The sequence below is a fragment of the Temnothorax nylanderi genome, unplaced genomic scaffold (genome assembly GCF_030848795.1).
Source record: "Temnothorax nylanderi isolate EJ_2023f unplaced genomic scaffold, tnyl_v1.0 TNYL_tig0021_pilon, whole genome shotgun sequence".
Taxonomy (NCBI): domain Eukaryota; kingdom Metazoa; phylum Arthropoda; class Insecta; order Hymenoptera; family Formicidae; genus Temnothorax; species Temnothorax nylanderi.
This window is the reverse complement of record NW_027249083.1, coordinates 522652-537200: the sequence shown is the minus strand read 5'-3', so window position 1 is coordinate 537200 and position 14549 is coordinate 522652. Positions and strand designations below refer to the sequence as shown.

The following is a 14549-nucleotide window of genomic DNA, read 5'->3' as shown; positions in this document are numbered from 1 at the left end:
CGTCTCGATCGCGACCGCAGGAATCGGCCAAGTCATCGTCGCGCCAGAGCGTGCAAACTTCAAGGTTACGTAATGAGTCATGAAAATCTGGCCGTACAGCTCGCCGACCGTCTGACATTTTTCCTCTCCTTGCAAAAATTCGCGTCGGCGTCTCGATTTTTCCCCGAAAAAAGATTTACGCTAATACGAAGACTCAAAATGATGAGAGAAATGAGATCAGCGTTTTACATTTTCTCGATAATTTCTACAAGCTGGATTTATAAATGCACCGTAAAATCGCGGTAGTCCACTACGCTACGCGGAAGTTAGTGCGATTCAGCATTTTCCGCGGAATCATGCGTGTGACAATGCATGGAAGCCGCTTATCTCGCAATGATTTGCGCGATGACTTATACGATCGGATTATCGCAAGATTAATCATCGATCTAAAGCGTTGATGTTCCTTTCCTTCGACCGAGGATGCTATATCCTTCGTCGTGTGTTGACTTTAATTTAAGACCCGAGCAATCAACAGAGGTGAAGTATGAACTTGTACCGCGTGTGCATTGATAATCGCTGACATCTTCGCTCCGCGTATGAATGAAATATAATCTCTTTCTGCTATATAGATAGTATAGCAGAAAGAGATGTGTAGCCGTCATAAATCAAATTCTCAGCTCTCTAAAACGACTCAAGATATTGTACCGATAAATTAGAAAGTGCGAAATAATTACTTTTTATCGAATTCCATATTTTTATGTAATAACCGCATCTTATTAGAAAATAGTATGTTTATTGTATAAACGTATAATTGAAACTTACCAACACACATTTGCACGCATTTCTACGTCTTATCATCTTGTAGTTAACACGCTAAATGATAGTATAAGTAAATAAATAAATTTCTACGCTCTTTAATGATATGTGAAAATGGCATTCTGTTAGAATTATCATCTTATTAGCATTACTCCATTTACTAAGCGCGTGCATTTTCTAACAAGTGAGTCAATAAGACTTTTCCTCGACGAAACTGCATGGCGTGCGAGAAAACAACGCAGTCGGTCTCTACGTGTTTTCCGCGATTGTTTCATCCACGCCAGTTCGTTATATATTCACGACAAGCGAAGCCCGGAGTCCTTGATCGATTCTATCCAGAAGTAATTAGACTGCAGGCGCGGCTCTCGGATGAAATTCCAGGCAGGAGGTGCCGAACCAATCTTATCTCTCGTGCCATTTAAGAAGACGAAGAAGTAGGGCGGGTGACCACGCCCGGGATTAAACCAATGACGCTGTACCGGGAAACAGTTCGTCGAATAAAATCATTATCTATCTCTACGTGTAGATTGGCCGTTTACGAGCTGAATACGACGATGATTTCGCGTCGCGTTTTCGAGGCTGTCGAGTCCGTTCATTGAAATTGTAAAATACCAAGAAACAGGCCTTTCCCGCACGTTTCGTCTTGCTAAAACAATTACGAATGTAATTAATTTATTTACGTAGGATGCATTAAAAGGAAAAGAATTTCGCACATCGACACGTTATTTAAAAATGAGGAAAAAAAAGATGAAATTTTTATTCCAAATTTATACAAAAGAATCCGTAAATCCAAAGCTGGGATATTTTGTACAAAAATCCACAATATTTATTTCAACCGCTATTAAAATATGCAACTGTCTACGTGGTATTAGTGCATTCCAATTAATTTTGTACGTTACTAAAAAAATGCTCTTGCGTAGTTTTTCAATTCTTGATTTCTCTTTTTATATTAATATTTGTCACTTTGATTTGTATTGCACGCCGCGTTAATGCTAAAAGATTAATTATTTAGGGATCGGAGACCTTGATCGAGGTACATTGTGGTAAGCTGTTACTATCGCTATTATCGTCATTACATAATGCACTTGGATTGAATAATTCATGAGCGATAATAATTCATAGTCCTTCCAATATTAAACGTCATGAATATAATCCAAAGAAAGGTACGCGAATCGATAAATCAAATTCCACAATTCGGTCCACGTACTAATGTCCCTAAAATCTACGCGATATAGTTGCGATTCTCGATGTGAGGTAAAAAGAAAAAAACCCGAGGAAAAGAAACATTCGATTCTCCGGAGCGAAAAATTGCTGAGGAAACTCGAACGCGCTTCTTTCGCTTCACGGCACGCAGATCAAAACGGCGAAGATTCGAGAACGGTGCCACTTTCTACGATCGTCCTCCGCGGATATAGCGGCGAGGATATAGCGGCACCATTCCTCAATTCTAAACCGAATGGCCTCGAGGGGCCCCGCTCGGCCAATGACGGAGCCGCGATTTTTAGCCCGACGGCCCTCCACTCGCCACGGTTCCTAAGTCGCTATATCGCCGCGGTGCCTTCTCTAATCGGTGGCCCGTTTCGACCAATGGCAATCCAGTTTAGACGGGAGTAGAAGCTTAGGAAATGGCTAGTTTCTATCTCCTTCTCACTCTCTTTTTCCTCCTCTTACCCCCTCCCCCCTCCAGCCATAGTAGGGCCGCGACCGACTCTCACGAGACACAAGGCTATCCTTTGTCCGAAACTCGCTTGGCACTCCGGCCGCATTGAAAACGTCTCTCCCGGCTCCGCTATAATCGTGCCGTAATTGCGATAACGAGCGGCCCGTCACCGACGACGGTTCGGCACGCAGGCCCATGTTTCACGTAGATAAATCCAGAATATTTTCTTCGTCATTCCGTAAGCCGTACTTGTCTTCGCGCTTAAGTCGGTGGGGTACACGTCAAGTCTTGACGACACATTAAGCCGTAACTTGTGCAAACACAGTCGGGAATACTCGCGATTTGTTTTATAACTAATAGCTCTTAATGTCTTGATTATACATAAGAATCCATAAATATGTACATATACATATATATATATATATATATATATATATATATATATAATAAAAATGATATAAAACAATATAAAATCTGTGTTGTGTACGTCTATAAAAATGATATAAGAAAATCAATTGTCATTATAATATATTCAGTTATAATTAGTACTGTAACATATGTTGCAGTATAAATATGTTGGATATTATAAATAACGTAAATCTTAGTTATTGATTGCCCTTTTCCGCCAATCTGCATAAAAAAATCCGATGTCTAGTTATAATAATAATATACGAGAATGTCCTGCTTTAGCTAATTCACAAGAGTGTATACAAAAATTTTCGTGTAAACAAACCTCGTTAATAGTACTCTCCGTTTGCATAACGCCAACGTGGAAAACTAGATCGCTGTTACTTTCAGACCTCGTTTTCACGTCGGCCGGATAAACGTGACGGTTGCGATTTGACGGAAAAAGGAGAAAAACAGGCGTCCACGCCTAGACGCAAGTTATCTACGTCGCTTTGTTGCATGATCGCGAGAATCCCATTCACCTGGCGGGACCGCTTAGCGGTTTCCGAGCCGAGCGAAGGACGACGGTGTACACGATGGATGTCGAAAGGCTCTCCGACAGGAGAGCGTTGCCTGTCTCTCGCGAAGGCACAATGCGGTATGCCTGCCTTGCCTGCCTGCCTGCCGTGTCTCATTAATGACTTGAAATGATGCCCGTCGAGGACGACGTTCGCGCGCGAACTCGTCGCGTATCAAAATTCCCGATCTTACGGGGCGTCCAGGATAAAAATAAGCGGCGATGAATAGTAAGTTGCGCGAAACGAGAGTTCCCATGGAGACCTATTGTTGCCCGTCGTTGTCTGATCCCTTGATCGCGTCTCCTTGAGCATGAAAGTACTAACAGACAGTCACGAGCCACAGTTTTGAGCGCACGCCACCTACGTTCCCGCATAAGATCGCAATCGCCGGCCGTATAATTAGCGCTCTATGAAATAAAATGGTAATTCCCAAACCGTGACATATTCCCCCTCGGAATTCCCTCGCAGCTCGGAAGACCCGTTTCCCGTATTCGCGTGACACCCGTACGTCACGACATTTCGCCGACGGTCGCGAACGCGCGACGCTAATGCCTCGGACGACAGCAACATTCGCGACGAATTTTTGGAGTGACTCCCGGTTGCGAGGCCCTCGACGTGCCCTCGAAATGATTACCCGAAAGGGTTTTCAGACACCGGCGGGCGAGGTACCAGCTGCCAAATCTTTTACAGCCATTCTCTTTGTCCCCCTCTCTCTTCTCCCTCTCTCATTCAGAGTCCCGGCTTACTAACGGCCAATGCACCACCGAAGGGTTGCTTCCTTTTCTTCAACGGCGCATGTGAGGATGTGTGCACACGTCCATGCACATACAACGCAAACAGAGTTTGGTGGGCCTGAAGCCTAATCTTTTTTTGACAATCATCAAGGCACAGCAGTAATCAAGTAAAGGGATATTAAAAAAAAACTTTTTTGATTCTTTACTTTGCACAACACGTGACTTTAATAAGTATTTCTAAGCTAAATTAATTCTGTGACTCTCATTGACCGTTAAAGTCTGAAACTGAAATTAAATTCCCAGATACTTTGACTCTGCACGCAACATATACGCGAAAATACGTAGGAAAGCGAGCTAATTTCGCGAATAATTTTTCTCGTTTGCTTTTTAAAATTTCTAATGGTATTAATAGTACCATTAGAATAGCTTGAAATAAATTAATAACGTGCTATAACATGTAAGCTTTTTTGAATCTTAAAGACGTTCTAATCTTTCAAATTTTTTTAGATATGTAAAAGATGTTCTTTAAACTTCTACATTGATCAAATTTCTTTTCAATCTCCCTTCTTAAAAAAGAAGGAATTTCGGTTAGAATAATCACGATTTAATCATAATTTAGACCGAGTTAATATATTTTATACAGAATATCTCAGTTTTAGTGTCATTACTGCTCGGAATTACGACCGTTCGTCATTCCACAGCTCGTAACTAAGCAATCATTTTGCAACAATGGCCGCTCCCATTCTTTACAATAACAAGCGTATGAAAACTGTAAGGGGGAGATATCTCCGGCGCGGACATTCACGGACGATCGCAACTTCTTTAGAAACCGATAGAGGAGACTCGTACCTGACGTACCTGACAGTATCAGACCCGCAATCCGATAATCGCGGCACATTCCCGAATCAGTTTAGCTCAAGTTAATGTCGCGACGTAATACGGAAATACGCGGTGATGATATTAATATTAACACGAAACTAAAACATTCAATCAGCAAAATAAATTTGATTAATCGACGACTTTTTTTATATCGTGGGGCACCACAGGATGAGCTATCCAATTTTTTCGTCCACGTCGTGCACGCCTAACAAGACTTTCGTCGTAGTTGCGTCTGTCTAAGCGGTAATCGGACACCAAACGAAGCAGCGGAGTCGTTGTCTGGTGACCCATTTATCGCTCTACGCTGTCTAGTGTTACAACCGCGAGAAGAGTCGCGTCGCGAAATATTATCGTACGGGCCACGGTAGATTCGTCAGTGACAAAGAAGTGACAGTGATGAACCGGACCATGCGGCGAGCACCGGCGAAAAGATAGCGAGATCATTCTGTTTCCATCAAAATTCGTCGATTTTCTTTCGCAGTAATCGCAATATCCGTAACTATGCCCGATAAGATAGCCAGGAAGATTCGAATCTCCATCCGTCGCTTTAAATTTGAATGACACGCAAAGTGAAATGGTACCTCAGAACGAACAATGTATTCTAAGATTGAGATAAAAAGTATCTTATTTATTTATAAACGTGGATACTAAATTAATCTTGTTTAAGTTTAAAACAAAGTTTTAAATTAGTGACTGGACGCAAACAGCGATCCAATAATACATCACAAACATTATTCTAATTAGTATATAACTTATAAATGCTAAGTTGAATACATATGCATAGAGAAATTCCATCGGATCGAATTCCAGAGACGGATTCCAGCATCATTGTGGATTAAATTACGCATCCTGTACGCTACTAATAGCTAACAAAAATCTTGAAACGGTCAGCCAAAAGAGGCGAGATGTAAGAAAGGCGAGACGATAAGCTGAGAGGAGCGGACAAGTCAAGAGCGAAGATAAAAGCGAGAAAGAAAGGAAGAGAGAGAGAGAGAGAGAGAGAGAGAAGGAGAAAGAGAGAAAGAGCGAGCCTGTATGCATGCAGAATGCAACAGTTAGCGCACGGTGCGAAGAGAGATGCTATTGCTGACGTGTGCACGTGAGCCAAAGTGAAACGCGATGAGAGAAAGAGACGGAGAGAGAGAGGAGAGACTGTGCCGGTCTCACAATGTCGCTTTTTCAACGTACGCGCGTACACGCATACGAACGTACTCGCATACACGTGCAACGTTCCCTGCATGCACGTAGACGCGCATACGAACGAAGAAGACGAGCGGAGCTCTGCGGCGGTTGAATATCGGCGTTTCGGTCGGCGTGATAAAGCGAAGCGAAGCCTCGCGCCGGATGAAATTTTGCGGCGTACGCACGAGGGACGATTAAAACGCAACAGATCACCGCCGCCATCCGTCACCGGATTAGCCCCCGTGTTTTCAACTCCGCTTCGCTTCACCGTCGCGTGTGCGAATGATATTCTAACGGCCCGCTCGCGGATCGTGACGGAGAGCGTATGGAAAGCATCTCGTCATTCGAAATGAATTAACGTCCGAAGAACTGTAATCATTTTATCCTATTATTATTATCCGGCAGATGTGAAATGAAATGAAGGGAAAAAAGTGGGAGGGCACGGGGAGGATTTACGGTACCGTGTGCTCTTGTAAAAATGGATATTTTTTTTATCTCTTATTAGATTATATTTATCCACTTCTTGCCGGTTCTTTCTCTTTACTATTCTCTAGGCTTTGACAATCTTTGTACAGATAATAAACCTACATCTCTCAATTAATATGATAAATTTATTGAATGTCGACAGTGAAATCAACCTAATTAATAATAGAATCAAATAAAGAGATACAATTTTTTAATATTGTTGTCTGAAGATTAATTAGAAGCTATACCGTACATGTAAGAAATCTTCGATTCTTTAAAGAATTTATCGAAAAATATAAACTTTGATATAATTTTAATTTCAATGCAGATCGCGTTTCGACATTCAACGTTGCAATTTTCACTCATCGATGAAAACGGTGCGAGCGTTCCGACCTCCAACCGGCAGCTGATAATCCGACGATAGCGAATTTAGTCCCTCGAAATTATTTATCTCGTAAATAATTTAAAAGCCAGGGGCGTTAATTACGCGAAATTAGCATCTAACTTCCAACACGACAAGAGAAACTTCTCGCGTAGGACGAAGAGGGAAGGAAGGGAGAGGGAGGAGGAGGCGAAGAACACAGGAGTAGTTGTAAATTGCTTTATCGTATTGCGGGCTTCTCGGCGGCGCATTCGGATGAACGGCGAACGAGGCACGGGGAAACGAAGTAACTGATTTATGAACTGGAGTTACGAGACGTCATCTAACACGATGGGAGATCGGTTGCGTGCCCATGAATGTCAAATAAACGCACGACATGGATTCATCGGTGCGCGGCTTATCGCCGGCCGACGTGTCGTTTTAATCAGCCAGGACACTCGGGCCAGGATCCTTCGTACGTTCTCTCCCGTTAGGAGATAGCCGGTTTATCTATACTTTATTCGCACCAGCTTTGCTATTCCGCGACTACTAAACGCTAACGTTGTTCGTTAACGAGCAAGCCGGCCGCACTAATTATCCCCAGGGTCTACGTAATCACTTAATACCTTGTTATCCGATTGTATCGGACGTTGACCTATTTTGCAGTTTCGAAACATTCGCCACTCGTGTGTCCGAGCGATTATTATTTAAAATGGCCTTTCGCACATCGATGCATAGTCGACCATTGAGAAACTTTTCTTTCGTCGCGCGTGAGGCAATCGGTTATGCAAGCGCGAAGTTCCAAAGCGGAACGATTTAATTGCCGCGACGACGAGTCCGGCAAGATTAATATACGAGATTTATTTGAAAAGTGCTTGAAACAAAACTATAAAACAGCGATTTTAAACAAGTACACAATGTCACGCGATGTATTACAAATTTTGCAAAGATTTTGATACAGAAAGTTAGTTTTTACTAATTACAAAATAAACTAGTCATAATAGAAACATTACAAGACAAAACATTGATATAATTTGACTATTTTCAATATAGGAACTAGTAACAAAATGTTAATTTTTTATTTTTACTGAATTATCGTTTTACAGTAATATTTTGCTCAATAGTATTTTAATTTAATCTTAATTTCTTAAAAGTAGCTTCAGATTCTCTATCAGTACATCCCAGTAATGACATCGCAACATATATCATTTAATTTAGTTTCGGAAAAATATATCGTTTAACAATTAACTTAGAGTCTTAGCTACATGACGGAAGCGTACGACATTAAAAGTTTAATTAAATTTTATCGTGATCTCTATTTCTTTTTTCAATCGATAGGAACGTAAGACTTTCCGGATTACGCACACATCTTCGTTTTACTGCGTATTGCGATTTATTTCTATCTGCTTCTCCTTCTAGCGCTAATGTCGCTTTGAAGTTCCTCGGAGGAGTAGAGCGTTTCCGTCGCCGTCGCGCATCGGTCGCCAAAATAGGGGGAAAAAAGCGAAGTAAAGGAGTAAGCGAGAAATGAGAGGGGAAACGGACGGAGAGAAGATGTGTCATTTTCGTCAATTTAACGGACCCCCTTCCTCCTACGACCCCCCAAGCAGCTCGAGGCGCTCGGTCCCCACTCGGTGGTAGTGCCCTACCAACTTCCGCCCCTGGCTCGCTCCCACCCTCGTCTCGTCGAAGCGAGGTCAATCGACGGAGAGGGCTGAAGACGATCCCCACCCTCTCGCAGCGACCCTCCCTACCACGGCTACTCAATATCGTTTCATTACGCACCCTGCTCCACCGACTACCCAACCACCCTTCTCTTCCTCACCCGTCTCCCTTTCCCTCTCGCTCTCACTCTCTCTCTCTCACTCTTTCTTTCTCTCCCGTCTCGGTTTAACCCCCGTCGTACTCCTCACTTCACCCTCCTTACGTCCCTCCGCTCCTACCACGGCGACGAAACACGAACGCCGACGAATTTTTATTGTTACTTCTCGCGCCGCTTCCTCTGACCTCCCGCCACCCACCCACCTCCCCCCCTCATCCCAGCGCCTTCTCCTCTCCCTTTTTTATGCGCCTTTTAACGATCAGCAGTAACTGCACCCATCCGCCGCCCTCTTGCTCGCGCTTGCCTTGCCTTGCCTTGCGTTGCCTTGCGTTGCCTTGCCTTTCCCTGCTCGTGCCGAGCCTTTTCGGAAAAGGGAACGGATGCAGCAGAACAATGGGAAAAGGGATGATACGTGTACGTCGAGATATATTGCTCCTTGAGTTTGCGTTCGGTTTTCGTTTGTAATGCTTCCGTGGCACGATACGGGAAGTAATCGGGCTAATCGGAAGTGACGCTGCATACAACCTTAACTGCTCGAGCGATTCGGGTTTCAGATCTCGCGAGATGGATATCGCGTTTTAGCGGCCTTTACACACTCAGCTCTCTTAAGAACTATTAATATTACATCTTTCATAAAGCTATATATCTCCTATAAATCTTCCATTAGACAATGAAATATTACCGGATATGTGTGTAACAGCGGAGCGCATGCTCGCATAATTCGTGCTTTGCATGAATGAGAGGCAAGTGTGTTAGATAGATTAGCCTTCACTTTTCTTAATATCAAAGAGATTAACGCGATCGTTTTGACAACTCGGAAGTAACATTCGATCTCGATCTTGATAGAAGTCTTTGTACGTTCATTTTCCATTGCAGTCACATATTCTGATGACTCTTATCTTGCGATAAAATCACTAAACGCGGAAATTCTCTTTCTAGCCATATTCCATATCAATTGTTTCACTCTTTATTCTTCTTCTCTGTCTCTTTGTAAAGTCGTTAGAATAATTTAATAAAGTGTAATCGAAAACAGCAGGAGCTGTGATATTTTTTTCTAAATAGAGAGCGTTTAACTTCAATTCCTATCACTGAGAAAGATTCAAAAGATCGTAAGAGCGCTTCCTCTAAGCAACGAACTCCGTCTCTTCTAATCGCGCACGTGCAACGCGCGTCACGCCGTTGCCTCGCAACTGCGTTCCACAACGCGGGGGGGATCTCTTTACCTATACTACGTCGATCCACTTCCGCGTTTTCACGTTCGCCGAATCCACCTCGGTCGTGCGGTTGTACAGAGTGTCCACGTCGTGACGGCGCAATAACGCAATCCAGACATCGTTACTGCCGACACTCGCGGCGCGCTGTGCCCTCGCGATGTCGCGACACCCCGTCGGCCCTCGGCTCCTCGGTGCCACGAAACGCTACGGGACGACGCGGGGGAAGAGGCTTCATTACGTCCAATTCCATGTCCTCTCGCCGAACGGCCGGCGCGGCGATGGGTATCGCGCGATTACGTGCGTGCGAGCCGACGACGGGGATTACGCGGTGCGTGACGATTACCGCGCGTCTCTCGCCGCGCGCCTCGCGGCACTCGCGGTACTCGCGCTACCGAAAACTCCGGGGCACCGGTCACCGGCCGACGACGAGGCGAGGCGCGCGTAACAGGTGTACAACTAACTCCTCCGAAGGGCGAAGAGGAGTCCTTGCCGCTTCGGCGGAGCAACAGTTCCGTAACTTCGGAAGCTGTCCGCGCGAAAGGACGACGACCTTCTCTCTCTCTGAAGCCACCGCCTTTAGAACTCACTCACTGAACCGACACCTTTTGCCGTGCCTACCGGCGTGTCGCTTGTCTACCTCAACGACCGTTTCACTCGTCACCCTCCTCACCCTCCTCGCCGAACATTTTCGTCTCACCTTCCGCTGTGACGCGTCGCGACGTCACAGCGGCAGCCGTTAACCGATGATACGATGCGTGCACTCGCGCGCGTTACTACTCGAAGCACCACCGAGATTTTGAAAGCCCGGTTCCACCCTCCGTCACCCTTTTCCAAACGCGCACTGGTCGATCCTCCAAGATCGTGGAAGTCTCGAGACGAGAGGCAGAAAAACGCGGCGCACACATGCAACTCGTGTCGCCCCTGCTTCCTCATCCGCCCTCTCGCCTCTCCTCCACTCTCCGTCGAACTTCCACTGTCGGCCTTCCCTTTTTTAGGACCTCTTCGCTACGGGGGATGAAGATGAGATACGAGAGAGAAAGAAGGAAGAGAAGTAGAAGGTGGGTTGAAGGGGAGAAGAAAAATGGCGAGAGCGGAAGGGAGGGTGTCTCGAGGAAGGATTCGCGAAAATTTCTCGACCACCAGCGGCAGCTGCGTTCCGAAATGAGGAGCGACGCGAACGAGAGGTGGTGGTGGCGGACGACGACGGTGGCGGAGGAAGGGAGAGAACGGAGGGCGCGCAGCGGACAGAGGGGCGATCGGGGCCAGGGGGACGAGGTAGGGCGCGAAGCGGGAGAGGTCACAAAAGTGGAGGAAGAAGCGTAACGGCGAGTGCACGCAACACCGACGCGTGCGGAAACGTGCCTTCCGCGAGTACCGGAGCTCGCCCCTTGACGGACTAACCGAAAGACGAAGAAGGGGAAGTCGGGGTGGAAGAAGGCTGGTGGGAGGGACGGTGAGGGGGCGACGGAGAGAGAGGGTGGATAAGGGGAGTCGGTAGGAAAGGAGGACGAATGGTCGTAAGAAGAAGAAAAGAAGGTTTCGGGCGGCGGCCGGGATCACTCGGTTGTCTGTGGTCAAGGCACGCAGCTTGTGCAGTATTCTCTGCGCGTCTGACGATGCTCGCCTGCTACCCCTCAGCGACGCCGAACGAGGGGTAAACGTCGCCGATGTGGAAGGGTGGGCTGAGGAGGAGGTCGTAGAGCCTGTCTCGCGAGTCTGATTTCGCCACCCTTCCCTGTACGGGAAATTGCACGCGCGGCGCCTAATTCTTCTCGTAGCTTGTACCGATAACAGGGACGCCGGCGCCAATCTCCTCTCTACCAATTTCGAATTTCAGAGGGATGATCTAACTCTCGCTCGCGAACGCGATGTATATGTATTTTTATGTATTTTTTAAATAAAAATATTAATGCGCGGTCTTTGACACTAAACATTCTCATCTCTTGTTCAGTCTCTTATTCCTAAGTATGTCCTCGATATTGATGAATCAGTCATATTGATTGCCGTCCGAACGTGTGGTTTGATCTTTATATAAACCGGTTATCGATTATCATTCTTAGAAAAGAGAATAATTACATATTCGCAAGAATTTATCCACGAAGAAACGTTTATAGAAAGCTACTAACCATCGAGTACTAAATTGTATTACACAGCGTATATATAATTATATATATAGTTAACTTAATATAGGAAAACCATATCCAATGACTCGACTTATAAATTATAACGAAAGTGCTCAAATTATTTTAATATCACAGTTAATTAATCGCTTATCGCGCGATCATCATATTGGAGATGTGAGTTTCGGCGAAAGAAACCGCAATTATCTTTTCCATAAATGGATCATCAGGAGGAAGACGGTTTCTCACTAGACGCACGCACGAAAACTTGAAACCGCACGGGAAACTACTCACAGAATATTATCGGATTTTCCGGCAGCGTGGTACCACCCTGTTGAACGTGCAGGCGCGAGTAGGAGTCACGCCTGGCACATAGTCAGCCAGGATTCGGCGTTTCGGTTCGCAACAGGTCTCAACCACCAGCGTGTTCTCTCTCTCTCTCTCTCTCTCTCTCTCTCTCTCTCTCTCTCTCTCTCTCTCTCTCTCTCTCTCTCTCTCTCTCTCTCTCTCTCTCTCTCTCTTTCACACTCTCTCTTGCTCTCTCTTTTCCTCCCTATTCTCTCTTTCCCACCGCACCTCTCTTTCCGTTTCTACACTATATACTCACGACACATATACACACACACACAGAAACACGCCACGCGGAATGTAAGCGAACGTATGCACGTACGTGCACACGCGCACACCCGCTTCGACAAATGTATATATACATACGGGATACTCCTGCCGTGGCACACATACACCCACGCAGCAAGCACGCTGGTAACACGCCTCTCGTTGTACGCGAGATCAGTGCGCGCGCGAGCAGTTGGTCGTCGTGCATCCCGGAGTACGCACGTCTCCGCGCGAAGAAGTCTTTCTCATCATATATCGTACGTACGCACGCATGCATATATTTGAATATATACCGCACTTATATAAGTACACGACTCGCGTTGCCGAAAGGAACGATTCGACTCTTTACTCACCGACTACGAAGACCATATTCTTTGTCCATCGCAGCAGCTCCCGTCGGATGTGTCTGCGTTCCTGTATGCAGCGGGCATAGGGGCAATCCGCCATTTTTGAAATCACATCTTAGGATGTGTGTGCGCGTGCCGGCCGGGTGCGCCTGCCTCGTGTTCCCGCGTGGATGTCCACCCCCTCCACCGCCGGCGCTCCTCCGTCCTCCTCGTCGTCGTCGTCGCCGTTGTCGCCCTCGTCGTCGTCCTCCCGTACCCTCCCCCTCCTCCTCTTTCTTGCTCTCACCCTCCTACCCCTTCCACCCTAGTTTCCCTTCCGTGTCTCTTTCCGATTTCCTTCTTCCACCCCTTGTCGCTCCCACCCTCGTTGAATCTCCCTCTCCTTCTACCACCGGCTCCTTTTCCACCGACGTTCCTCTTGTCTTTCAGCGTGCACGGTGAGCGTGAGACGTGCGTAAAGGAGAAGGGTAGCGCGTGTGTACACGTCGCCGCGCGCGCTAACGTGCGCGCTGCCAGGTGCGACGTCACGCGTGATGTAGCGCGCCGACAGGAGCGAGCCAAGTCACCGTCGTCGTTGTCGTGGACCGCCGATGTGGTGGTAGCAGCGGTTGTAGTGGTAGCGGCAGTGGGGGTCCTGTCGTCGTCGTCGTCGTCGTCGTCGTCGTCGCCGTCGTTTCGTCGGCCGTGGTGTGACGCGACGCTCCTCCACGCGCGTCGGAGGGATGGCAAGCCGACGGCGGCGTCGGCGTCGGTGTCGTTGGCGGTGGCGGTGGCGGTGGCGGTGGCGGTGGCGGTGGCGGCAACGGCGGCAACGGCGTCACGGTGGGGATGTAGCCGCGGAGGGATGACGACCACGCTACTCCTCCCAGGTAGCGGGACAGGGTTAGGGCACAGAAACGCACAACACACGTGCACGCTTGCGCCCTGAGCGCCACGAGAGTGCAGTCTGTCGCCGGCGGCACGTCCTGACTCACCCTCTCCTCTCTCTCCTCTCGCTCTTTCTTTTTATCTCTCTCTCTCTCTATCCCTCTGCCACCCTACCGCCCTCCCTCCCTCCTTCTTCCGGCCCGCTGTATGCCCGCACCTCTCGACACAGAGATCCTCTCCCTTTTCTTCCGCCGAATTCTCCTACGACGATCAGATCCGCGCGTCGTCCTCCTTTCCGTCGTTCTCTCCCTCAAAGACGCTCGCAGATCGCCGGTTGTTATCTGAAACAGGAACAAGACCGCGTTCGGTCAAAACGTCTGCGGATACACGAGGCAACTTATATATTGTTAGCGTCTTAGAAAAGCGATCTCTTTCTCGCCCTTGTTCCTTCCTAAGATAATTCACTTAGAGAAGGAAATCATATAATCGCACTCTTAGAAGATTCAAGAAATTGGACTTCTTA

At 46.9% G+C, this 14549-nt stretch overlaps 1 protein-coding gene across 10 annotated transcripts in view; it reads right to left on the bottom strand.

The window, feature by feature from the left end:
* Eip93f (Ecdysone-induced protein 93F) overlaps nt 1-14549 on the bottom strand; it is a 119434-nt gene that overhangs the window by 34962 nt on the left and 69923 nt on the right. For all 10 annotated transcript variants that reach the window (XM_071700164.1, XM_071700155.1, XM_071700162.1 and 7 more), the window contains one exon: nt 13166-14367. In XM_071700164.1, coding sequence (XP_071556265.1) covers nt 13166-13194 — 29 coding nt within the window. In that variant the 5' untranslated portion in view covers nt 13195-14367. The remainder of the gene's footprint in view (nt 1-13165; nt 14368-14549) is intronic.